The sequence below is a fragment of the Corythoichthys intestinalis genome, chromosome 6, assembly GCF_030265065.1.
Source record: "Corythoichthys intestinalis isolate RoL2023-P3 chromosome 6, ASM3026506v1, whole genome shotgun sequence".
Lineage (NCBI taxonomy): Eukaryota > Metazoa > Chordata > Actinopteri > Syngnathiformes > Syngnathidae > Corythoichthys > Corythoichthys intestinalis.
The window spans coordinates 51,407,102-51,432,187 of record NC_080400.1 but is presented as its reverse complement, the minus strand read 5'-3'; the positions used below and the strand labels follow the sequence as shown (position 1 = coordinate 51,432,187).

The following is a 25,086-nucleotide window of genomic DNA, read 5'->3' as shown; positions in this document are numbered from 1 at the left end:
ACAAGATACGTCAGATTTCAATATCGAAAAGTAAGTTGATGAATAGGAATGTAAAGAAAAAAGAAATTGAAATAATTAAAGAAATAAACAGTATTTGCACTAAACCTTTACTAATTGAGGATGACAGACAAAGAGTGTTCATTTTACAAACTTCATTGGATGACATTTATATCTCTAAAGCCAAAGGTGCCTACATTAGGTCAAGAGCGAAATGGATAGAAGAAGGAGAGAGGAGTTCAGCATATTTTTGTAAACTAGAGAAGAAAAGACAAGAAAGGAATGCTATAAGAGCTTTATTGATAGATGGTCAAATGTGTTCCGATCCAAATTTAATTTCTAGAGAAGTCTTCAATTTCTATAGTAAACTTTATTCATCCTCTTATTCGCCCACAGATGCCGAAGCCTTTTTTAAGTATGTTAAGGAATGGACCCCCAGAATAGATGAATGTTTTAAATTGGTTTGTGAGGCGGATATTAGTATGGTTGAAGTAGACAAAGCTTTACAGTGTTTAGCCGTGGACAGGTCGCCAGGTTCAGATGGCCTAACAAGCAATTTTTATAGACATTTTTGGGGACATCTTAAGGAATTATTCTTTCAAATGTTGAGAGAAATATCTGAATCCCTCACTCTTCCCACGACTATGAAGCAAGGAATTATAACGCTCATTCCTAAGCCTGGTAAGGACCATAAAATTATTGACAATTTCAGACCTATAACTCTACTTAATAATGATTATAAAATTTTGACTCATATATATGCAAACAGGCTGAAAACAGGCATCACCCAAATCATTTCGGAAACACAATCTGGATTTGTTAAAGGGCGTTCAATCCATAACAATATAACACTTATATTAGACTTGCTTCAATATAATCATTTAATTGAAGATGAAGGTTTCATATTATTTTTAGATTTCTTTAAAGCATTTGACACAGTAGAGCATGATTTCATGTTCAGTACTTTGGAACTATTTGGCTTTGGAGATAAATTTATTAGCATAGTCAAATTAATTTACAAGGATACAAATAGTGCGGTTATTTTACCACAAGGTACTTGTCCAAGATTCTCCATAAGCAAAGGAATTAAACAAGGTTGCCCGATTTCTCCTTTACTTTTTATTGCAGCAGCAGAAATGCTTTCCATTCTTGTCAAAAATGCAGACTTTAAGAAACTAACGGTGTGTGGCAGACAATTGGCAATAAGCCAACTAGCAGACGATACAACAATTTTCATGAAGAATTTGGATGAGGTCCCTAAGGTCCTGGATATAATTGAATTTTTTTCGAAGGCGTCTGGTTTAATGTTAAACCTTAAGAAATGTGAGTTGTTGCCAATTCATGATTCTCATCTGAAAACAATTCATAATATACCAGTTAATTCTACAGTTAAATACTTGGGCATACACATTTCTAAGGATGCTGACGTTTTAAATAACCAAAATATTTGGAAAAATTTAGAAAAATGTAAATCAATTCTGAATATCTGGTCTCAAAGGGACATCTCTATCATAGGTCGAATATTTCTGACGAAGATGGAATGCCTTTCTAGATTCATTTACCCAGCCTATTCTCTTCCACTTCCAAAAACAGTGATCAAAGCTATAAATCAGGCTAATTTCAATTACATTTGGAATAGAAAAGCACATTATATTAGGAAAGGTACTTTGATGAAAGATTATGAAAAAGGAGGCCTTAGAGCTATTGATGTTGATTGTATTAATGGTACTATTAAAATTAATTGGTTGCGATCCTTTTTGAAAGGTCAGGACGAAATATGGTTTCACATCCCATACTACATATTTAACCAGTTGGGAGGTATTGAATTCTTTTTGAGATGTGATTTTGATATTAATAAAATTCCCATAAAATTGTCTATGTACCACCAACAAGTTTTGCTATATTGGAGAATGATCTATAAACACAACTTCAGTCCCCACAATACCCCGTTATGGAATTGTCGATATATTCTGTTCAAAAATAAATCACTGATTTATCGCAATTGGATAGAGGGAGGAATTTGGTCGGTAATGCACCTCTTAGATGATTCTGGACATATTGCGTCTTTTGAAAATCTATCTTCCAAACATAATTGGATTGATAAAAAACAATATAACAGTCTTATTAAAGCAATACCCAAGTCGATTATTAAGATGTCTTATAATTTGTTTCAAATGAAGCTAGAGTCGACGCTTCCTTTGCTGTTGGTAAATGGATTCAATATCAAGGATTCAAATTTACCCAATGTCAAAATTCGGAAAATTCTTGTGAATGAAATGTACCCATTTTCGTCGAACAGAACTTCGATTTTGAATTTTTTTTCTAAAAACGATGTTGAAATTTTGAGATCCAAATTCTTTAAATTTCCAATTTTACCAAAGGCTAAGGAAGTTCACTATAAAATTATTAACAAAGTATATCCTTCAGCAGAATTTCTGAGGCTCCGTTTCAATTTGGACTGCAACAACTGTGTTTTTTGTAATGAAGACATCGAAACGATTGACCACTTATTTTTTGATTGTAAATATGTCACTGCGTTTTGGGAAGATTTGTATGACTGGTTATTTCCTAAATTGGCAAATTTGTCTAGTTTCACGAAAGAAAATGTTTTATATGGTATTTCTGTATCAGAGTCATCGCACGACCTGGTTATCAATATAAGTTTAATTCTTGGGAAATTTTTCATACATAAAAATAAATATTTCAAGTCTATTCCTACTTTTACTATTTTTCACAAAGAATTATGTCATTATTTTTCTTCTTTGAAACATATGAAGGGAAAAATTGCTTTAAAACTGTGTGAAATTGCTGAGGAGCTGGACTTGGCAGATAGACCCTAGTGTTTTTTGCTTTTACTAATATTTATTTTGTATGTATATATGTATATATATATATATATTATTTTCTTTTCTTCCAAATGTTTTTTTTTTTTTTTTTTTTTTGTGTGTAATTTTTGTTGTTATGTAGATGATTATGTTCTTGGCTTGTCTGTTAATTTTAAAGTGGTTTAACATTGTACCATGCCACTTATGTTGTAATGTTTGTTGTTGTTTGTCAATAAAAAAAAATAATAATAAAATAAAATTTAAAAAAAAATAGTGTGAGTTCGCGTCGACATATAATAACGTCAGAAAAGCGCGCCGAAACCCAAATAATCAGCTGCACTGAATCGCCAGCAGAGGGCGACATTACGCCACATAACATATGCAAGTCACACCCAAGCGCCAGCAGAGGGCGGAAAAACTCCATAAAACACAATTAACAAGTTGGCCTTTCACTGTACTGACATTTAAATCTGTCTGAGCGGGCCTAGTGCGTTAATTGCGTCAAATATTTTAACGTGATTAATTTAAAAAATTAATTAACGCCCGTTAACGCGATAATTTTGACAGCCCTAGTAGCTGTATAAATAAATACACACACACAGACTATATATATATAATACATATATATATATATATATATATATATATATATATATATATATATATATATATATATATATATATATATATATATATACATACATACAGTAATGTTAGCTAACGTAGACCAGGTTCATACCGCAGGTCTCAATGCACGAATCCGATTTTTTCGTGTTTTTCCGACTCGACTGAACGGGAAAAGTCTCATAGAAGTGGACCATTTAAAATTTGTTCCAGGTCACTTTCGAATGTGATTAAAATCCTATCCAGGCCACATTTTTCCAGAATGTGGCCGCGGTCTGAACTGTCAAGTCCCCCAAATTGAAATTCATGCAGCAATTAGCGTCAGCAAAGAGCGAGAGAGACAGAGCGCAACGGTACCGGTGCATATGTGCATTAGCCTAGCTTGAAAGCGGATTTTGGGGAAGGAGCGGGCTTGACAACAGTCATAAAAAAATCCACGGTAAATTTATTCCTGACAGCCAAAGTTAATAAGAATGAAAGATTCCCATTGGATTCTATAGAAAATGCATGCGGGTCATTTTTGACCCACTTGTGGAAGCTTAGGGTAGTAATACAAAAATGACAATTTCTTCAAATGTATAAAAAGTTAATCAAAAATTTGAATGGCATTATATCACAAACATGTTTTTTGAGGAATACCTGGAATATGAATTGATAACAATTTTTCAATCCGAAGATATTTCAAGAAAACCACCTCACCGGGTCATTTTTGACCCACTTATGCATCTAAGGGCTAATGTACCAATCTTCATATTGACAACAATCAATCGGTGATTGTTTGGCACATAAAAAAAATCTAATTGGATTGGTGGTGGTTATCTAATTGCAGTTCACGTGTGATGTAATTATTTTGGATGTGCTTTGCTGTGTATAGCCCGTTAAATCCACATTTAGTAACAAAAAACAAAAACAAAAAAACAATCACATTCTTCAATTTCGTAACCTTTTTGCCACCTTTAGAACATCTTCGGATAAAGGAGAGATTAAAAAATTCTTCCCTAGCATTCCCTTTTCGCTTCAGTTTGATCCCAAAATAGGGTTTTTACATTTCATTCTATTTTGTGTTGATCTATTCGACTATGTTGTTTACAATCAATATTTTGCTCACGGTGCTCGTAATATGTACATTTTTAAAAAATAGTTTCATTGTGTTAATGATGTTGCTCCAACAGAAATATCCTCTTAAAAAGGATGTGGTTAGAGCTGTGTCCATACAGACTGGCTACATGGTCCAGAGCCAGGGGCCCAACCACTGTGTCCTCACATACATGGCGCAGCTAGATCCACGAGGTAACTGTTTTGACTCATTTTGGGCACCTGTGCATATAATGACAGGCAGTCATTCACACTCACCTTGATGACCCTGCATAATTTGTAACCCGTGTTGCTCAGTCGTGCTTTCTTTCTTTCTTTGCAGGTTCATTACCCAAGTGGGTTGTGAAAAAGTTTTCCCACTACCTTGCACCAGGCGTAAGTCATTGACACTTTAATGCAGATGCCGGAAAAATATGTTTTATTGACAAGATTGTCAGGTTTAGAAGTTGTCGATGAGATAGCATCCCTTTTTTCTCCCTGCTCCACATAGACACAATTTTTAATGCCTGTTCGCTGTGGAAATGTTGCAACAGCGATCCAGTGTAAACTACTCGTTGACAGAGTGGCGTATCCGCGGCAGATGGGTTGTTAGAAGCGACAACAAAGATTGCAAGGCCATCTTGTTTGATATGCTGATGCTGTTGTGTTGCCTCTTTGCCAGACAACTACTCACTGTAACACTTTGAATTAACCATGTCGCGGTACCAAATTTTAGTAGGCGATATATTATCTCATAAAGTATTGTCGATATGAGATATTGTCAATTTTTTTTAAGCAATTCAACCACTAATGTAGTGAATATACATCCTAATAAATCACCCATTGAAATGCAGTAAATTCTTAAATAAAACACAAACAATATTAAAAAAACACACACAATGTGTAACGAGTTATTTGAAAGCTAAGTGCAGAATATCAAATAGGTGAGAAACCCAGTGCCATTTTTGTTCTCTGCCAATTCGAGCCCATCAAAAGTGTTTATTTGATCCAAAATGACTGTCCTCTTGTCCTGCAAATTGCTCGTTAGCAAATTTGAAGCCAAATTATTAATTGCATATCAGATTTTTCAAAACGGGTGTGATTTTAAAGATATTCTTAGTGTAGAATCTGAGGTATGTGAGATTAACTCCCAAAATTTTTATTTACATGTTGAACATGACAAGCTTTTATTCCGAAAGGTTCACCGGAAGTATGTTCGCTAAGGAGCTAACCGTAAGCGTCATAATTCATTTAAAAAAAAAAAAAAAAAGTGCACTTCAATTTTTGGCATGCAAAAATTGCCAATCAATAATAGATTTTTTCCAGCAGCGAGTTTTCATGCTTGGAGTGTCACATTTTAACCGCAATTTAGCGTTTTGGAGAAGAATGTTTTATAGCAGGCTAAAGTGCTAGTACATTGTCTTTTTTCCATTAGCTTCAATGTAGCAATGCTAACGTTGTACAATGTTTAATATAGACGTGTTTCCTTATTTTGTATGTCAGAACTTTAATCTTACGGCGTGTTGATGACCAATTAATCATCTTTGAAAGGAACTGTACTCTCGTATGCAATCAACACGCATGTAAGATAAATCGCAGCTGGGAAATTTGCCTCCCTAATTTTTATTTACCGTGCGATAAATTGACTTATTGCATACCGCGACAGGCTAGCTTTTAATTTTGTTGTCCTCTGTATGGTTACAGTGCGAGCTAATCATGAGGTCCTTCTTTCTGCATCGACCAAAGAAAATCATATTTATGTTGCATAATACCTGATGAGCCTAAAATTGTCCAATGTAAATATTTATTGAATAAAAAAGAAACTGAATGAACCGCTGAATACACCATGCAACATCTATCATCTGTATTACTTATCCTCGTAAGAGCTGCAATTCTTCATATTTGTACACACCTGATGAGAAAATGTTAATTCACAGCTGTGCCAGAGCAAACACAAGCAGCTGGCCAGACACGCTCATGGTATATGACTTCGGGACTGACTGCATTGTTCAATTTATATTACCATAAGTAAGGCAACGATTCTATACGGAGGGCAATTGAAGTCGTGCTTTGTAATGCATGCTGTAATAATAATCCTGATAACTTTTAACACAAAAATATTGGAACACTTCTGTATCTGTTTGCTTAATGCTTTTTGTTTTTTAATTCTTTGAGAATCTGAGCAGTTTGTGCAAACATTATGAAGTTTTATATGATTGTCGGTTGTTCAAAAAAACAGCATTAAATGAATTGCTCTTTGCAATGATTGTATTTTTCTCTTTCTAGGCAATGAAGAGTATTAACAAAGCATGTTTGAAGTATTCCGACTGGAAGCAGAGACACAACCCTGGATTGAAGCCTTGGCTCTACCCAGAACAGACTACATTACCCAGCATCCCACTTTCTGAGCTTAGCATTCAGCATGCCAAGAGCCTGGAAAATATTGATGAGAGCTCCCTGGCTGAGACCAATGACAGGGATGACAGCTACTAATCCATGCACATGCAAGTTAGACCTAGATCATGTATTCATACATACATGCATAAATGCAGGGATACATGCATGCCTGATGCGCAATTACCCGTACGCTTTGTAGATTCATTCACACACAGACACACAATGATTGTATACCTCTTCATGCTCACAGCATATTGTGTTGGAGCATTCAGATGCAAATGCACATTTCAAAAAGTCAGCTCCAGTTTTTCCCTACATAATGCATGCATACATACTTTCCCTATGTCGGATGCACTCACAGCTGCACAGTCACTTGCAATGGACTGCAAGTATTTTTTACAACTTAAGAAATATTGGTCGAATATCTACAAATGCAAGTGGCCCGTTAGTTTTCAAATCAGATTGTGATGGTAAATCTTGGCAAATCTACAGGATAGATGTTTATATGTTAGTGGCTTTCGATTACACCTCAGCAAAACAATGTATTTAAAACTGATATTCCTCCACAGTTTGCAAAAATGGAGTTCATATTACAATAGTTCAATGTGTTCACAAAAAAGATTTACAGATTTGCTTTCATTTGTATGTCTCTGTAACATGTTTTCAGTTGTTTTGTAAACACACAATAAATATGCAGGTGTACAGAAAGCAGCTGAAGCTCATGACAAAACTCTAAGAACATAATTTCTTTACTTGTGAGGACTCTGATGTCTTGCCCCAAATTGTAATCCAAGCATAATTACAATTTGCAGACTGCAGAAAAGCAGTGGGCTGTCCTCTGATGTGGAAGTGCCTTATACCTGCAATCTTTCCAATGGCCAGCAGAGAGAGACTCCACATGTTCCAAAAATGTAAAATGATCTGTGCTCAAAAGCCCAACGTGGTTTAAAGATGTTCGACAAGCAAGTGAGAGAATAGCATTGTGTCTATCCAATGAGTAATAACTATGTTTAATGCTCAACTACTGCCAGTTTGTGAAGACCAGCTAAAAAGTATCCCAACTGTGGGGAAAAAATATATTCACAATAATAGTTTGACATCAGAGTCCTCGCAAAACTAGAAAAGCATGTACAAATACAGCTGTTAGGCATATATTCTTTCTCTTCCTCTACACAGCTGAAGTATGAATGTATGATCAGAAATTTAATACAGAATCCGACTGAGGTTTTCAAGCTTCACCTGAGATTTGTGTCATTTTGTGTCTATTATATGCTTCAGGCCAATTTTCTTTATGATAATGAACAGATATTTATATGGTTGTCAATTATTGACTTCTTAGGTTCTGAGTTTGAAGCTCTGCTCTGATCCGAGTGCCTGGAGTCTGCATGTTTTCCTGTCCACGCAAAGGTTTTCTTCTGGCAGTCTGGTTTCCTGTAACATCAAAAAAATTGGGGGTTGGAGGGTGGGTTGATTAGATAAAATTGTCCATTGGTGTGAATACGAGTCACCACAGTTGTCTAAATGTCTAAGGCTGATATCTAGTATGGAGTGTAACACTACTTGGACCCAAAACTAGCTGGCATATTACCCAAATTGCCTGTAAACAGAAAAAAAAGATGTTGAACACATTATTCAAACCACTTCATTGCTTGCATTCAAATGCCTACTGTAAATGTATTGAGGGACTTGCACCCATCAAGTTGGAAAATACACTAGTAAACCTTCCCCCATTGACTTCTAAAAATGTCTTTAAGCAAGCAGTTCTGAATTGAGTTTTGGAAGCACCATCCAAAAAATGTTTTTAATGTATTACATTAAGTGCTATGGTATACTACAGCAACTGACTTTAAAATGGTAGACATCATAACAAATGTATCTCAAAAAGTTAGAGAAGGCTTAACTCATTCTTTTACATTTGCGATGATTTTTTATTTTTTTAACCGCCAAAGAATATTGTTTTACGGCTACAACAGAGAACCTACCAAAAAGGTGATCTTATATCAAAATAGGTTTCTATTCTTTTTCCTCAGTTATGAGCAGTTGAACAGCATAACCAATATTGTTTGCACGTCTTCGATAGTAAATGAGTTAATAATGAAATTTGATTTGAATGCCAAATTTCTTTTCTACGATTGAAATTACATCCGTGCAGTCATTTTCTTTTTTTTCCCATTTGATGTGGTCACCATTTCATAGCACCTTTAAACCTGATAAGGCAATAGGAACCCAGATAACAGACCGATGTTGGATCAACATTTCGCTGTTGATCTTATATCATTGAATCAATGTCACTTTTGCACCCTCAATTAATGTTGTTTCAACGTTGAAATCCTTACAAAACCTAAACGTTATTTCGAGTAGGGCTGCAGCTATCGGAATATTTTAGTAGTCGATTAATCGATGGACTAGTTGGTTCGAGTAATCGGATAAGGAACATGAAAAATTAAAATACCTGAGCTGAGCCTTAAACGGTATTTTTTTTTTTTTTTTAAAATGAGGATTCACGTACGGCAAAAGAACAATTGGATAACTTACCTAGAAAAAGTCCGCCTGCTTAAATGCTATAAAATGCTAGTTTTTTTTTTTTACAATGCTCTTAACAAATGGTTCAGAGACATATTCCCACAAAAACAGCTAAATATACCTACAAACTAAACTATGAATGCATTAAAAAACATTAACTCAAACAAAAACTTAACTTACGATGGTCTTAACGGGAAGCAGTTGGATTCAGCCATGTGAAAAGAGGCAGACCAGAGGGCAGTGTATCCACGCCCCTTTAGTTAAACGAATACTCGAAGCAACAAAATTTAATTCGAATATTATTTTTCTCATCGAATACTCGAGTTAATCAATTAATCGTTGCAGCACTAATTTTGATTATCAATAATATTGGAACAACGCTGAATCAATGATATGTTTTCGACCAAAACGCTCGCTCATCCATAATTCAATGACTTTCCAATCATATTTCCTGGTCAATCATAAATCAACTATTTGTCAACATTAGTTCATCAACTATGAAAGAATGTTAACCCAACCATCGCCGACATACCATAGAACAACGTTGTTTCAACTTTTGAAAATTTCGATGCCAACCATACTGATGATTTTAATGGAAAATCAACGTTTATTTAATGTCGGTCTGCTATCTGGGAAGGTTGCCGATCTGTTTCCTGAGTTTCACTTTTCTTAGTGGAAACATGCCAAGTTACAATGTGGATATTGTAAAAGCAGTTCATTTTTGCAGCAGAGCTGGTTTATCTACCATCGTCAATCGTTAACCAATTAGTTAACAGTATCCAGCACAGACTTTGATGGCAAGTCTGCATATGTGTAGCTGTGCCTACTAGTCAGGAGCTAAATTAGGAGTCCCTAAACTGTTGGCATGGTAACCCTGCTGTGATCAACGCCTTAGTGGAAAGATGGTCACATTCAGGGCTTGGCTTTTTAAACAAGGCTGCCTGTTTACTGTGGCTTTAAATACCCCCCAGTCCCTCATGCCAGGTAGTCTTCCTTACCTTTTCCTAACCCTTGCATATGCTGCCTAATAAAATATGAATGAGGTGTGTGCAGCTCTACTGTAGTGCTCCCTTTGTCTCCCTGCAGCTGTCTGTGTGTAACCATCTATCCTTGGTCATGAGGCCCCACACTTGGATAGTGTGTTTCACTGGTTGTGGCCCAATGTCATCCCTGTGCTGTGTTCCATTTGCCTGTGCATTACACTGTAGAATAGAGAGAAGCAGCATGACGGCCAGCATCCTTGAGTATGTGCGTGTCCATGTGTCATACTGCCACCCCTGCAGTGTTCTGGCCCACCACGACTGATAGATGGGTCATGACTCATTACCACCCCACCTCGTTTTCCCTTTTATCTACCCTTTTTCTGTCCTCACATCTTTCTGCCATATATTATTTACTTTTGTTATGTTGCTCATTTTTACGTCTAAATGTAAACACTCGACACAGAGCTACGCATATGGAGACACTTGGCTGCTTCACCCTTCCATTTATTATTTCTTTTGTACTTCCCATTGTCAGCATAAGGAACACGTAAATCTGATACCACCTAGTGGTATGATACTGTATAACAGGTTCATACATAACCTCTCCTTCACACGAAGATTTCTGTTTCGAAACATGTAGTCATTTTCATGATTTTTTCTTGACAGTTGTATTATTTCAAATTGCAAATCAAACTTACAAGCAACCTTTCTGTTTTTTTAAAGAATGCTTACTCATCACTATAACATGGAGTTGGTTTAGTAATCCTTACAGGATAGCTTTCTAACTCTGCTACTTTGGTAGGTTCCTTGCGTGGTGTTTCCATGGCTTATGGTATTTGAGGTCGATGGGTAGCTTGGAAACTTTTTCAGCATCATCTTGATGGTGAGATGCGTTAGTGTTGGTGAACGTGTAAAAAGGAAGTCGCAAGCAAAAGTGCGGAAATAAAGCGGAAGTAGCGGTACCCAAGTCGTCTAACATGGCGCGGAGGCGTGTCAACAAAGAGTGACATCACGAGGAGCCCTTTGAGATCTTTGATGCTTTGATCTTCTCGTTCCTATATAAGTTATTTTTTCGTTATGAATTTTTACACCAAATGCCTAAAAAGCAGACAAGTGTTGCTGTCGTTGGTGTGCATCTTCCTTCTTAAAGATAAGCAGGTAAGAAATCCAACCTTTTTTTTTTTTGTGAAAGATTAGAATTGTGGTGTTGTGTATTGATCCACACATATGTTTCCACATGAGCTAAATAGTGCATTGTTCCGTTATCTTTTTGTTTCATTTGATAGTCTAAGCATTGCTGACTAATAACTTTTACACTTGTAATCATGCAGAAAACATGTTATTGATGGCAGTGTTTATGTGTTTTCCATTCTTTTTTTACACTTGAAAAAAAAAAATTGCTGTCCTCAATTGTATATTTTTATTTAAAGTGTAAAGACTGATTGAAAACATTTAAACTTGTAACGAGGCAAAATACATGTAACTGATGTCAGTGATCTTCTGTTTTCCATTGTTTTTTTTGGTAACACTTGTAATGAAAAAGTAATTTCTGTTCAAGTCTATGCTTTATAGTGTTAGTTGAAAAAAAAAAACCCATACATGTCACTGATTCCATTATGTTTTTGTTTTTTACTTTCAGGTGTATACATGATGATGATGTGGCACCTCCTTTGGCCTTCTGTCCTCCTGGGAGTGTTTTTCAACATTTGTCCAACATGCCCTCTGGAAATCCAGAAGGAAAGGAAACACTACTACGTCGCCAGGGGGTCAAGTGTCCAGCTACCTTGTGCGTACAGTCACACCCTGGACTTTAAGCAGTACACGGAGGTCTCGTGGAGTATCGTGTCTGCAGACCGAGAGGAGCAACCCATTATTTGGTTTACAGGCGGCCGCTTGTATTCCGATTTGTACAAACCAATGGAGGGGAGGGTCCAATTCACATCAGCCGATCCCCAAAATGGAGACGCGTCTATCAACATCAAAGATGTACGTCCGTCAGACACGGAGATGTACCGGTGTCTGGTGAAGAAGTTACCAGAACTGGACAAGAAGATCTTAGACCTGACAGTCATGGAGGCACCCAGTCAGCCTCTGTGCAGTGTGGACGAAGAAGACAACAGTATGACGCTGAAATGCAGCTCTCTGCAAGGCACCCCACCTTTGCATTACATCTGGTCCAAGACCAGTGGAAATAAGGTCTTGCCTCCTCAGGCCACTGTGGACCCCACAGGAGCCACCTTGCATTTCAACATCACCGAGCGGGAGTGTGGAAGCTATCGCTGCACGGTGGAAAGTATGGTGGGCACCAAACACTGTGACCTTCACCTGGACTGTTCGCTGCCCCAGGACAACAATGTGAGCAGTCCACGATTGCTGACAACCACTGCAGTCGCTGCAGTGGTTGTCACTATCACCACACTCTTCATTGTCACAGTTGTCCTTGCCGTATTCCTCTACCGCAAACGAAAAGAGCAACACCAGGACATTGAAATGGAAAAATAATTTGATGTTGTTCATTTGTTAATGTTTGATAAAAAATTGTTGACATTGTTTGTTATATCTTTTACCGCAATGGCATTTTGATTTTTATCTCACTTTAATCTCACTTTTGAATCTAAAAAAAAAGTTCTATGTTATTTCTAGTATGTCGGTTGTGGTTTTTTCATACATGTATAAATGCAGAAATTGACAGAAAACTGAAAGTTTACCCCGGGGGGAAAGAAAAGCACATTTTGTAAAGTAAGTAGTTTTAATAGCTAATGGAAAACTGATCTGGACTGATCATGAGTTAAAAGGTAAAATAAATAAATACGTAAAAAAAAAAAAAAAAAAAAAAACTCGGTAGCAGTAGAAATTATGGAGGGGCCCACCTTCAAATAAAGAATATTTACAAACAAACACTGTAGTAAACTATAAAGACAGGTGATACCACACTACTTCAAGCTTATATTCCTTGCAATATTAGAAAAATTAGTTAAATTAATACAATCAAATCTTGACTTTAATCATATGTGCGCTACACTGCCCCTAAGAGGCCATACTCCCACACAGCAGTAAATCAGTAGTTATTTTTTAATTGTTTTATATTGTTATAATTAAACATTAGTTTCATAAGTAATTCATTGAAAGCCTCAGGCAACACTCACTTACATGACACTGATGAGCAAAAAAACTGGGTGGGCTATCTTTGAAAAAACAGCTAGATGTATTTATTATCTTTTTTGGGGGCCTTTTTTTTTTTTTTTTTCTATATCTCCAAATTGTTCAGATTTAGCGATTTGAAAGGTTTATGTGTTAAGTGTTGGATTATACATAAACTGTCTTTTGACCGAACATGAATAAGAAATAAAAAGTTTGGCATTTTATTATTATACGGTGGATATAAAAAGTCGTCGCATTCCCGATCAAATGTATTTGTTAAGTAAAAAGTGAAATTATTTAAAAGTTTCCACGTTTAATGTGTCCTATAACCTGCAAACTCAATTAAGAATAAAAAGCATCCTAGACGTACAGACAGACCTGCAACCATATACCTGTAAGCTGCCTCTGAATAATTCCAAATAAATTTCCGTTATTTTAAGAGAATTTTTACTGGAATTTCTTTTACCTCTGTGGAAGCATGAAGATTGTGTGCTAGTACTGCCATTCAATGTAAACTGTTCATAATTTCCTCCATCTTGTCTTAGGCCAGTGCTTCTCCATTATTTTCTGTTATGCCCTCCCCCAGGAAGACGTAAATGTTTCGCGCCCTCCCAACTCTCTGCAACAACTGTAAATAGTATCATTTGTTCATAATTTTTTTATTATTATAAGTACACCTCTGTTTAATGTTTTTTCCTTTTAATGTTAAAGAGAAAAAGGTAATATCGATAAACTTATATAATCGTATCATTAAATAATAATAATATAATTAAAATAAATAAAGTATAACTTAATTAACATTGTTTTGTATGTAACAGAAAAGGCCTAAAGTGCCTATGACAGCAAAAAGCATGTTTATATCATATTTCACGCTGTATTTTATGCTCCTGAATGAAATGGACCACTTGGATGTGTGTGGACGCGATTGATTTGTTTATTCCATTTTTTGAATCCCGCGCCATGAAAACGAGTGACTTCCTGGATTGAGGAAGAATGCGAATGTGACGTCAGCCGGGTCACCATCTCACAATACAGCCATTGCTATATACAGTGCTGGCCAAAAGTATTGGCACCCCTGCAATTCTTTCAGATAATGCTCAATTTGGTCCACAGTGTGGACGAAGAAGACAACAGTATGACGCTGAAATGCAGCTCTCTGCAAGGCACCCCACCTTTGCATTACATCTGGTCCAAGACCAGCGGAAATAAGGTCTTGCCTACACAGGCCATTGTCAACCCCACAGGAGCCACCTTGCATGTCAACATCACCAAGCGGCAGTGTGGAAGCTCTCGCTGCACGGTGGAAAGTATGGTAGGCCCCAAACACTGTGACCTTCACCTGGACTGTTCGCTGCCCGTGGCCAACAACGTGAGCAGTCCACGATTGCTGACAACCACGGCAGTCACTGCAATCGTTGTCACTATCACCACACTCTTCATTGTCACAGTTGTCCTTGCCGCATTCCTCTACCGCAAACGAAAAGAGCAATTCCAGGACATTGAAATTGAAAAATAATTCGATGTTGTTAATTTGTTCATGTTCGATAAGTGATATCACAATTGTTGAAATTGTTTGTTAAGTTAAATCTTTTACCGCTATGGCATTTTGATTTAAATCTCAATGCTCATGTGTTCAATCTATTAAACAAGTTCTGTTATTTCTAGTATGTATGTTGTCTTTTTCATACACATTTAAATGTGGAAATTGACAGAAAACTAAAAGGTTACACTTGGGAAAAAAAGCACATTTTTAAAAGTAAAACATCCACTTCATTTTAACACCTAATGGAAAACTGATTTTGATCCTGACTGATCATTAACTGTAAAATAAATAAATACAGAAAAAAATTAATGAAATAAAACTCGCGAGCAGTAGAAATTATGGAGTTAACCTTCAAATAAAAAAAAAAAAAAAAAAAAAAACTAGTCGTGTAGTAAAACCATAAAGACAGGTGATACAACACTACTTCAAATCTTATATTCCTCCTATGTGAAAAACTAGTTCAATTAATAATGAAATCTTGACTTTAATAATGTGTGCGCCACAGTGCCCCTCGGAGGCCAGACACACACAGCAGCAAAGCAGTAGTTATTTTTTTAAATTGTTTTATATTGCTATTATTAAACAAGTTTCATAAGTAATTTATTGAAAACCTGAGGCAACACTCACTCACATTACACTTATGAACAAAAAAATGGGTCGGCTCTCTTTGATAGTTAACTACGGCAAAAACAGCTAGATGTATTTATTGTCTTTCTTTGAGGGATTTTTTTTTTTTTTTGGGATAATCTCCAAATTGTTCAGATTTAGCGATTTCAAAGGTTTATGTGTTAAGTGTTGGATTATACGTACCTAATCTGTCTTTTGGCCAAACATGAGTAAAAAATAAAATGTTTGGTACTGGCATTTTATTATTATACTGTGGATATAAAAAGTCGTCGCATTCCTTATCAAATGTATTTGTTGATTAAAAAGTAAAACAAATCATTTAAAAGTTTCCACGTTTCATGTGTCCTATAACGTGCAAACTCAATTAAGATTGAAAAGCATCCTAGACGTACAGACAGACCTGCAACCATGTAAGCTACCTCTAAATAATTCCAAATAAATTTCCGTTATTTTAAGAGAATTTTTACTGGAATTTCTTTTTTACCTCCACGGAAGCTTGAAGGTTGTGTGCCAGTACTGCCATTCATTGTAAACTGTTAATAATTTCCTCCACCTTGTCTTAGGCTAGTGCTTCTCAATTATTTTCTGTTACGTCCTCCCCCCGGAAGACGTAAATGTTTCGCACCCCACAACTCTCTGCAACCACTGTAAATAGTGTCATTTGTTTATAATTTTTTTATTATTATAAGTACACCTCTGCATAATGTTTTGTCCTTTTAATATTAAAGAGAAAAAGCTAATGTCGATCAACTTATATAATTGTATCACTAAATAATAACAATATAATTAAAATAAAGTATAACTTTATTAACATTGTTTTGTGTGTAACAGAAACGGCCTTAAGTGCCTATGACAGCAAAAAGCATGTTTATATCATATTTCACGCGATATTTTATGCTCCTGAATGAAATGGACCACTTGGATGTGTGTGGACGCAATCGATTTATTTATGGCGGAAAACACTCAGGCTACTTAAGTTCTGCTCTTCGACCCCCATTTTGGCCAAATTTCAAAATTGTCTGATATGCATGTGTGATATTGCCTGGCTCTGCCAGACTGTTCTCCCTGTATTTTTCAAACACAGAGAGAAAGGTCTGGGAACCAGCCCATTAACGGCCTCTCGGGCAGGTACAAAATCAATCAACAAATCAGATTCGTTTATTTGCGTGACGTGTTCTTAACGAACAACGTCACTCTTGCGCGTCGAAAGTCGTCTCGACAACAACACAGATGGTGAACGGGAGAGCCGAGAATATGTTCCAAGGTAAAATCAGTTTTAAATGATCAAAAACACATCGACACGAGTCATTGACAACAGTCTGTCTCGCGCTAGCCAGATTGAATAAACTCCGCTCTCTTCATATGTTTACTTCCGCGCGCAAGTCCCTCGTCCTGCCCTCGTCATTTTACTAACGTCACGTCTGCCCGTCGCTGATTGGTCCACTCCGCTGTCTGTTTGCTGTGGCTTGCTCATCCCTGGAAATTGTATCCGCGTGAATGGTGGCCAGACTCAATAGCTGGAACAGCGGTGAGTCTGGTGTACCAGGCAATGTGTGATACATCATTGGAATGCTTAAAATCTCAATTTTCTGGGGGAAGAAAAATTTTGAACAGGAGGGCATTTAAAAAAAAAAAAAAAATACTTTTTTTTTAAACAGAAAAACCCGAACTGGAGGTGAGAGCACACAAGAGCAGAATTGCAGACGCCATGACTTTAATGAGATATTATCACGTACTTACCTTGTTTCGAGCCAAAAACTCCATGTTGCATGTATCAACGAGTGTCAAGACACAGCTGTGAATGGCCACAGCTGGATTTTTGGGGGATTTTATGGGTGAAAAATGGTAATATAACAAGGATCGCGATGCAGAAATCGCAAACATCAAGGAGTGGTTGAAATGTTCTTTTTCATATATTAACCCTTTTAAAAGTTTATTTTTTCAATTTTTCTTTGTTTGGATCGGTTATCATCTAACATCAGAGAAATTGCGACAGTAACAAAAAAAACTAGGCCTGCAAGCAGGACTGAACGGGCCCTCGCAATCTAGCGCAACTCGGACGTCACGCAACTCGGACTGTGCGCAGGTCAGGGTGGTGGCAGATCCTCCTCTCTAATCATCTCATTAGAACCTAACATGCTCGAAAGTCGCCTCTTACATTACCACACCCAAGAGATAAAAACCCCTATTGGAGAGGGTACTACAAAAAAGGAGCCACTACTGAGCTGTGCAGCCAAGCCCTTGTTCAAAACCAAAATTAATCTTCTAACTGGGCCAATTCGACCAAGTGTGCCAAATATTGTGGCTCTATAAGCTGCCTGACTCTCTGGAAAAAAAATATTTCCTTTAAATGGCAAACAAAGGGTCGTCACGGCAAAAGACAGACACGTGGACATGGGCCGTAAATAAGTATTTTAATAGGTCTTGAAACTACAATGAAAAAACTGAAAAGAACTGGACATGTATTGGAAAAACGAGTGACTTTCTGTTGCCACTAGTTGGCGCTGTAGGGTTGATGCAAATGACCCCTACAAGGCACTTCAGGGTATGACTCTCAACAAGCACGGGAAGTTTGTCGCAGATATGTTGTATATCTGCCGAGTTATGACTGTTCAAAGTTTTTAGCGAGACAAATTGTTGACGGTCATTTTCACTTTCCTGTTTGGACCCCTCCGCTTCAACGAAACCTCAATATTTTTCATCAGGCACCTGAACACAGGTCTTAAGGCTTCCCTTATGCAGGTTTGAGGTAGATTGATTTTTTCCCTTTAGAGGAGGTGTGTGTCCCGTAAAAAAAGGGCATTTCCTGTTCCCACTAGGAGGCGCCAAGCACAAATGGTAAATTTTCAATCCAGTCCTGCTCAGGCTGGTATACCTCACACACATGCCAGATTTAAAATAGATTGAACGTTGTATGAGGGAGTTATCAGTCATTTTCCGAATTCGGTGTTTTGGCGAAAAAATGGCCGACTTTGGCACCCCGCCCAGGTCAGGCCCGTGAATGAAAACACACCATTTTGATAACTTAAGATTTCATATGCCTCATGAACAGTCTCGCCAATTTTGAGAATGATCAAACTAATTCCCTAGGTGCCAAGGTGTAAAATGTGCACACTGTAAATCGATAAAAATTTCACATTCAATCCAAAATACCCGATTTCCTGTTGGGTTTGGAATACGCATGCAAGAGACTTTTTGGAGATGTTTTGTACAAGGTATTGACTCTCCGAATTTCATCCCTCTACGTTGAAAAAACCTAAATGGAGAGGCCTTTTTGAAAATTTCAAGGGGGTGCCACTGAGCCATTTTGTTACATGTTTTCGTAACGTTGCAAGATTATTGAACGTTATGCAACGCCGCATGTATGTCCAAATTTTTGTGAGTTTTCGTGCATGTTCAAGCCTCCAAATGTAAACTCCTACTGTGAACCGATAAAAATTTCACATTCGATACAAAATACCCGATTTCCTGTTGGACTTGGAATACGGGTGCAAGAGACTTTTTGGAGCAATTTTGCACAAGGTATCGACTCCCCAAATTTCATCACTCTATGTTAAAAAAACCTAATAGGAAACGCCTTTTTGAAAAATTCAAGGGGGCGCCACTGAGGCATTTTGTTACATTTTTTCGTAACATTGCAAGATTATCGAACGTTATCCAAAGCCGCATGTATGTGCAAATTTTTACGAGTTTTTGTGCATATTCAAGCCTCCAAATGTAAACTCCTACTGTGAACCCATGAAAATTTCACATTCGATCCAAAATACCCGATTTCCTGTTGGATTTGGAATATGGGTGCAAGAGACTTTTTGGAGCAGTTTTGCATAAGGTATCTACTCCCCAAATTTCCTTGCTCTATGTTGAAAAAACCCAATAGGAAAGGCCTTTTTTAAAACTTCTTTCTGTCGCCACTAGTTGGCACTGTAGAGTTGATGCAAATGACCCCTACAAGAACCTTCAGGGTATGACTCTCAACAAACACGGGAAGTTTGGCACAGATATGTTGTATATCTGCCGAGTTATGACTGTTCAAAGTTTTTTGCGTGACAAATTGTTGACGTTCATTTTCACTTTCCTGTTTGGACCCCTCCGCCTCAACGAAACCTCAATATTTTTCATCAGGCACCTGAACACAGGTCTTAAGGCTCCCCTGATGCAGGTTTGAGGTCAACAGATTTTTTTCCCTTGGAGGAGGAACCTGTCTCGTAAAAAAAGGCATTTCCTGTTCACACTAGGGGGCGCTAGACCTAATGGGTAATATTTCAATGCACTCGTGTTAAGGGTGGGATACCACACATACATGCCAAATATGAAAAAGATTTAACGTTGTGTTAAGGAACTTGAATTTGTCATTTTGCCGAAAAAATGGTCGACTTTGGCACCACGCCCAGGTCAGACCCGTGAATGAAAACGCACCATTTTCAAAACTTAAGATTTCATATGTCTCCTGAACAGTCTCACCAATTTTGAAGATGATCCAACTAACTCCCTCGGCGAAAAGGTCTCAAATGTGCACCCTGTAAATCGATAAAAATTTCATATTTGATCCAAAATAACCGATTTCCTGTTGGGTTTGGAATATGCGTGTAAATGTTTTTTTGGAGCGGTTTTGGACAAGGTATAGACCCCCCAAATTTCATTGCTCTACGCTGACAGACCCTAATGTTATAGGCCAATTTTAAAATTTCAAGGGGGCGCCACTGAGCCATTTTGTTATATTTTTTTGCAACGTTGCAAAATTATCGAAATTTACAATTTTCCGGACGTATGTGCAAATTTTGGTGACTTTTCGTGCATGTTCAGGCCTCCAAATTGGCCGTTTTCATTTGCCCTGAAAAAAAAAAAAAAAAAAAAAAAAATCCTTTGCAAAACAATAGGGCCTTCGCACGCTTAGTGCTCGGGCCCTAAATACAATTAAGCGACAGTTATGAGGTAGATATCTGACTTTTTTACAGACACCATTTTTTTCATTGTGACGTAATTTGTTTAAAAGTTTGAAATATGCGAGTGAATCATTTTTAAAGTCGTTTATTTAATTATTTTTTAAAATACAAATATTAGACACCTATTAATGTTTCTAAGCTAAAAATGATAGACATTTTGAATAAAAACATAATTAATTACCTTCGTTTTATGGCTGGGTGGAAACAAAAGTGGTTGCGCGACGTCTGTAAACGGGGGTTTCCGGGGTAAAACGGACAAATTAAAAATGGTTCCGGGGCTTAATGTGCCATGAATCTGATATGACAGCATATAGACATACAGTGCCTTGCAAAAGTATTCGGCCCCCTTGAATCTTGCAACCTTTCGCCACATTTCAGGCTTCAAACATAAAGATATGAAATTTAATTTTTTTTGTCAAGAATCAACAACAAGTGGGACACAATCGTGAAGTGGATCAACATTTATTGGATAATTTAAACTTTTTTAACAAATAAAAAACTGAAAAGTGGGGCGTGCAATATTATTCGGCCCCTTTACTTTCAGTGCAGCAAACTCACTCCAGAAGTTCAGTGAGGATCTCTGAATGATCCAATGTTGTCCTAAATGACCGATGATGATAAATAAAATCCACCTGTGTGTAATCAAGTCTCCGTATAAATGCACCTGCTCTGTGATAGTCTCAGGGTTCTGTTTAAAGTGCAGAGAGCATTATGAAAACCAAGGAACACACCAGGCAGGTCCGAGATAATGTTGTGTGCAAGCCATCATATTGAAATGGAAGAAGCATCAGACCACTGCAAATCTACCAAGACCCGGCCGTCCTTCCAAACTTTCTTCTCAAACAAGGAGAAAACTGATCAGAGATGCAGCCAAGAGGCCCATGATCACTCTGGATGAACTGCAGAGATCTACAGCTGAGGTGGGAGAGTCTGTCCATAGGACAACAATCAGTCGCACACTGCACAAATCTGGCCTTTATGGAAGAGTGGCAAGAAGAAAGCCATTTCTCAAAGATATCCATAAAAAGTCTCGTTTAAAGTTTGCCACAAGCCACCTGGGAGACACACCAAACATGTGGAAGAAGGTGCTCTGGTCAGATGAAACCAAAATTGAACTTTTTGGCCACAATGCAAAACGATATGTTTGGCGTAAAAGCAACACAGCTCATCACCCTGAACACACCATCCCCACTGTCAAACATGGTGGTGGCAGCATCATGGTTTGGGCCTGCTTTTCTTCAGCAGGGACAGGGAAGATGGTTAAAATTGACGGGAAGATGGATGCAGCCAAATACAGGAACATTCTGGAAGAAAACCTGTTGGTATCTGCACAAGACCTGAGACTGGGACGGAGATTTATCTTCCAACAGGACAATGATCCAAAACATAAAGCCAAATCTACAATGGAATGGTTAAAAAATAAACGTATCCAGGTGTTAGAATGGCCAAGTCAAAGTCCAGACCTGAATCCAATCGAGAATCTGTGGAAAGAGCTGAAGACTGCTGTTCACAAACACTCTCCATCCAACCTCACTGAGCTCGAGCTGTTTTGCAAGGAAGAATGGGCAAGAATGTCAGTCTCTCGATGTGCAAAACTGATAGAAACATACCCCAAGCGACTTGCAGCTGTAATTGGAGCAAAAGGTGGCGCTACAAAGTATTAACGCAAGGGGGCCGAATAATATTGCACGCCCCACTTTTCAGTTTATTTGTTAAAAAAGTTTAAATTATCCAATAAATTTTGTTCCACTTCACGATTGTGTCCCACTTGTTGTTGATTCTTGACAAAAAATAAAAATTTTATATCTTTATGTTTGAAGCCTGAAATGTGGCGAAAGGTTGCAAGGTTCAAGGGGGCCGAATACTTTTGCAAGGCACTGTATAGTTCTATCAAACACAACACTTGTTTTGGCTTAAAATACAGTAGTTTCTTTTAAAGATGAGTGCAAGTGCAGAAACTGCTTTTTCAGTCTTGTCTGTGTTTTCCGCCTTATTCCATTTTTTGAATCTGCGCCATGGAAATTAGTGACTTCCTGGATTGAGGAAGAATGGGAATGTGACATCAGCCGGGTCACCATCTCACAATACAGCCTTTGCTATATACAGTGCTGGCCAGAAGTATTGACACCCCTGCAATTATGTCAGATAATGCTCAATTTCTCCCAGACAATGATTGCAATTACAAATGCTTTAGTAGTAATAGCTTCATTTATTTTGCTTGCAATTATAAAATACAAAAGAGATAGATAAAAATTAAATAATTATCATTTTACACAAAACTCCAAAAATGGGCCGGACAAAAGTATTGGCACCCTCAGCCCAATACTTGGTAGCACAACCTTTAGACTAGTGATGCACAATAATACATTTTTCAACCGATACCGATAACCGATAATTTCCTCCTCATTCCAACCGATAACCGATAATGTCAAGCCGATAATTATATTAAAATGTTTATGTAAAATTTTAAAGTATACACAAAAGAAAATGTTACTGTGCAAAAATATAATTTATTGCTATTTTTTTTCCCAACATAAAATATGAACAAGTCGTCAATTCAAACATCTTAATAATGACAGATTGTCTGACATTGTGTAATGGTAAACTTTTGGCAACAATTACTTAAAGAGTAAATACCTAAGTTGCAAAAAAATGCCTTTAAAAGTAAGCCATTCCTAACATATATAACATTAATACACTGCAAAACAAACCTTAAAACTAGTCAGTTTTAATTGTAAATCTATTGGCAATAAGTGAAATTATCTGCCATCGCTTCAAGTGTATTTCTCTCAGATTTCTTGGAAGAAAAATAGCTCGCTGAAAATAATCTTAACAGCCTTGTTTTAAGCAATACATTATTCTAATTAATCCTAAAAAAAAAACAAAAAAAAAACTTGGAAGAAGGAAAGATTTTGAATAATATTTGTGGCTACAGAATATTGATTTAAGAATTTGATTATCTACTGTGACTGTAATTGATCAGAGAAATAAGTTAAATAATTTGAAAAGTGAATGTTATATGCTTTGTTGCACACTGTGAAAATGATTAACTCAAAAGAGCACGATGTCATGTACCCATTCTGCAGCGCTTTGTTTACATTTGCGGCTTTCACGACATTTGCGTTACAGCAGCTAAACTGATACATGGCAGTACTATTTGGACGGAGTTGGAACTCGCACCCGCGTGCGTGTTGTTTTGTGCCCGAGTTTTGTTAAGCCGAAAATAAAGGCAGCGTTACAAAGTCATTTGACCGCTCGTCATTTTACATACTGAATGCATTATTGACTGGCTGACTTCGTTTTCTCCATATTTAAATTATCATCTAACCACCGTGCCGTCATGATAAGCGAGCTTACTGGACATCACTTTTTCATGAAGAATGGTGGTCGTATAAACTGCATTATTTTTTTTATCCAGGGCTTTGGTTCTCGGGTCATTTAGGTAAAAAAAACAACAACCATGTCTTGACTTGGCGGCGGCGGCAGCTACGTTCGTACTGGATAATCCGCCCGCCCCAGCCGGTTCGCCGCGGCGTATTCGGGTCCTGGCTCTGCTCGCACGCCGTGGGGGAACGCTCGAAAAACCGGGGTGTTCGCCGGAGGTCCCCAAGCCGGGGTACCGCTCGGCTCAGCCCGCCTCGCCATAGGCGGACCGGCCAGAGCGGCGGGCTCCGTCGGCAGACGGCTACTTGCCGACTATCGGTCTCCAGTCTTGCCGGTGTTTAGCCTAGATGCAAATTTACCACCCGCCTTGGGCTGCATTCCCAAACAGCCCGACTCTGTACCGTCACAAGCCCTGTAGTTTAACTTTGTTAGTGTTTACAATAGCTTTAGCATTCCCGCTAGCAGCAGACTCTTATTCGTTCCAAAAATCTTTGTGATGCAGTTTTAAATGGCTGCTGGGTTAGTGGTTTTGAATGAGTACGCTTTCTTTCTGCCTCATGGAACTTCTACGGTACATGTTTCGCAGATGGTGGGAGCGTCGTTTTTTTAGTGACAGCCGCCATAATATTCAACTACTTCTTGTCGTGTAACTCCGCCTCCTCAACCCCTCCTCCCTCAGGGGCTTCAGAGAGGGGAGGGGTTGAGGAGGCGGCGTGCTGAATTCTTCGGTTGCGCACATTTGGAGGCTAAATCAAGTATATAATTATCGGATTGCATTATCGTTTGAATTTTTTTATTATCTGGATTATCTGTGTGACGTCATAATTGCCATTATCGGCCGATAATTATCGGTGACCGATATTATCGTGTATCTTTACTTTAGACAAAATAACTGCGAACAAACCCTTCCGGTATCCATCAATGAGATTCTTACAATGCTCTGTTGGAATTTTAGACCATTCTTCTTTGGCCAACTGCTCCAGGTCTCTGACATTTGAAGGGTGCCTTCTCCAAACTGCCATTTT

The 25,086-nt window shown here is 37.6% G+C and overlaps 1 protein-coding gene across 1 annotated transcript; it reads left to right on the top strand.

The window, feature by feature from the left end:
- The first annotated feature begins 11,444 nt into the window (after positions 1–11,444).
- Positions 11,445–14,681, top strand: LOC130917298 (coxsackievirus and adenovirus receptor homolog). The gene is made up of 2 exons (XM_057838551.1): positions 11,445–11,581; positions 12,063–14,681. The coding sequence occupies exon 2, from the start codon at positions 12,071–12,073 to the stop codon at positions 12,923–12,925; it is 855 nt and encodes a 284-aa protein (XP_057694534.1). The 5' UTR covers positions 11,445–11,581; positions 12,063–12,070; the 3' UTR covers positions 12,926–14,681.
- Positions 14,682–25,086: the final 10,405 nt, after the last annotated feature.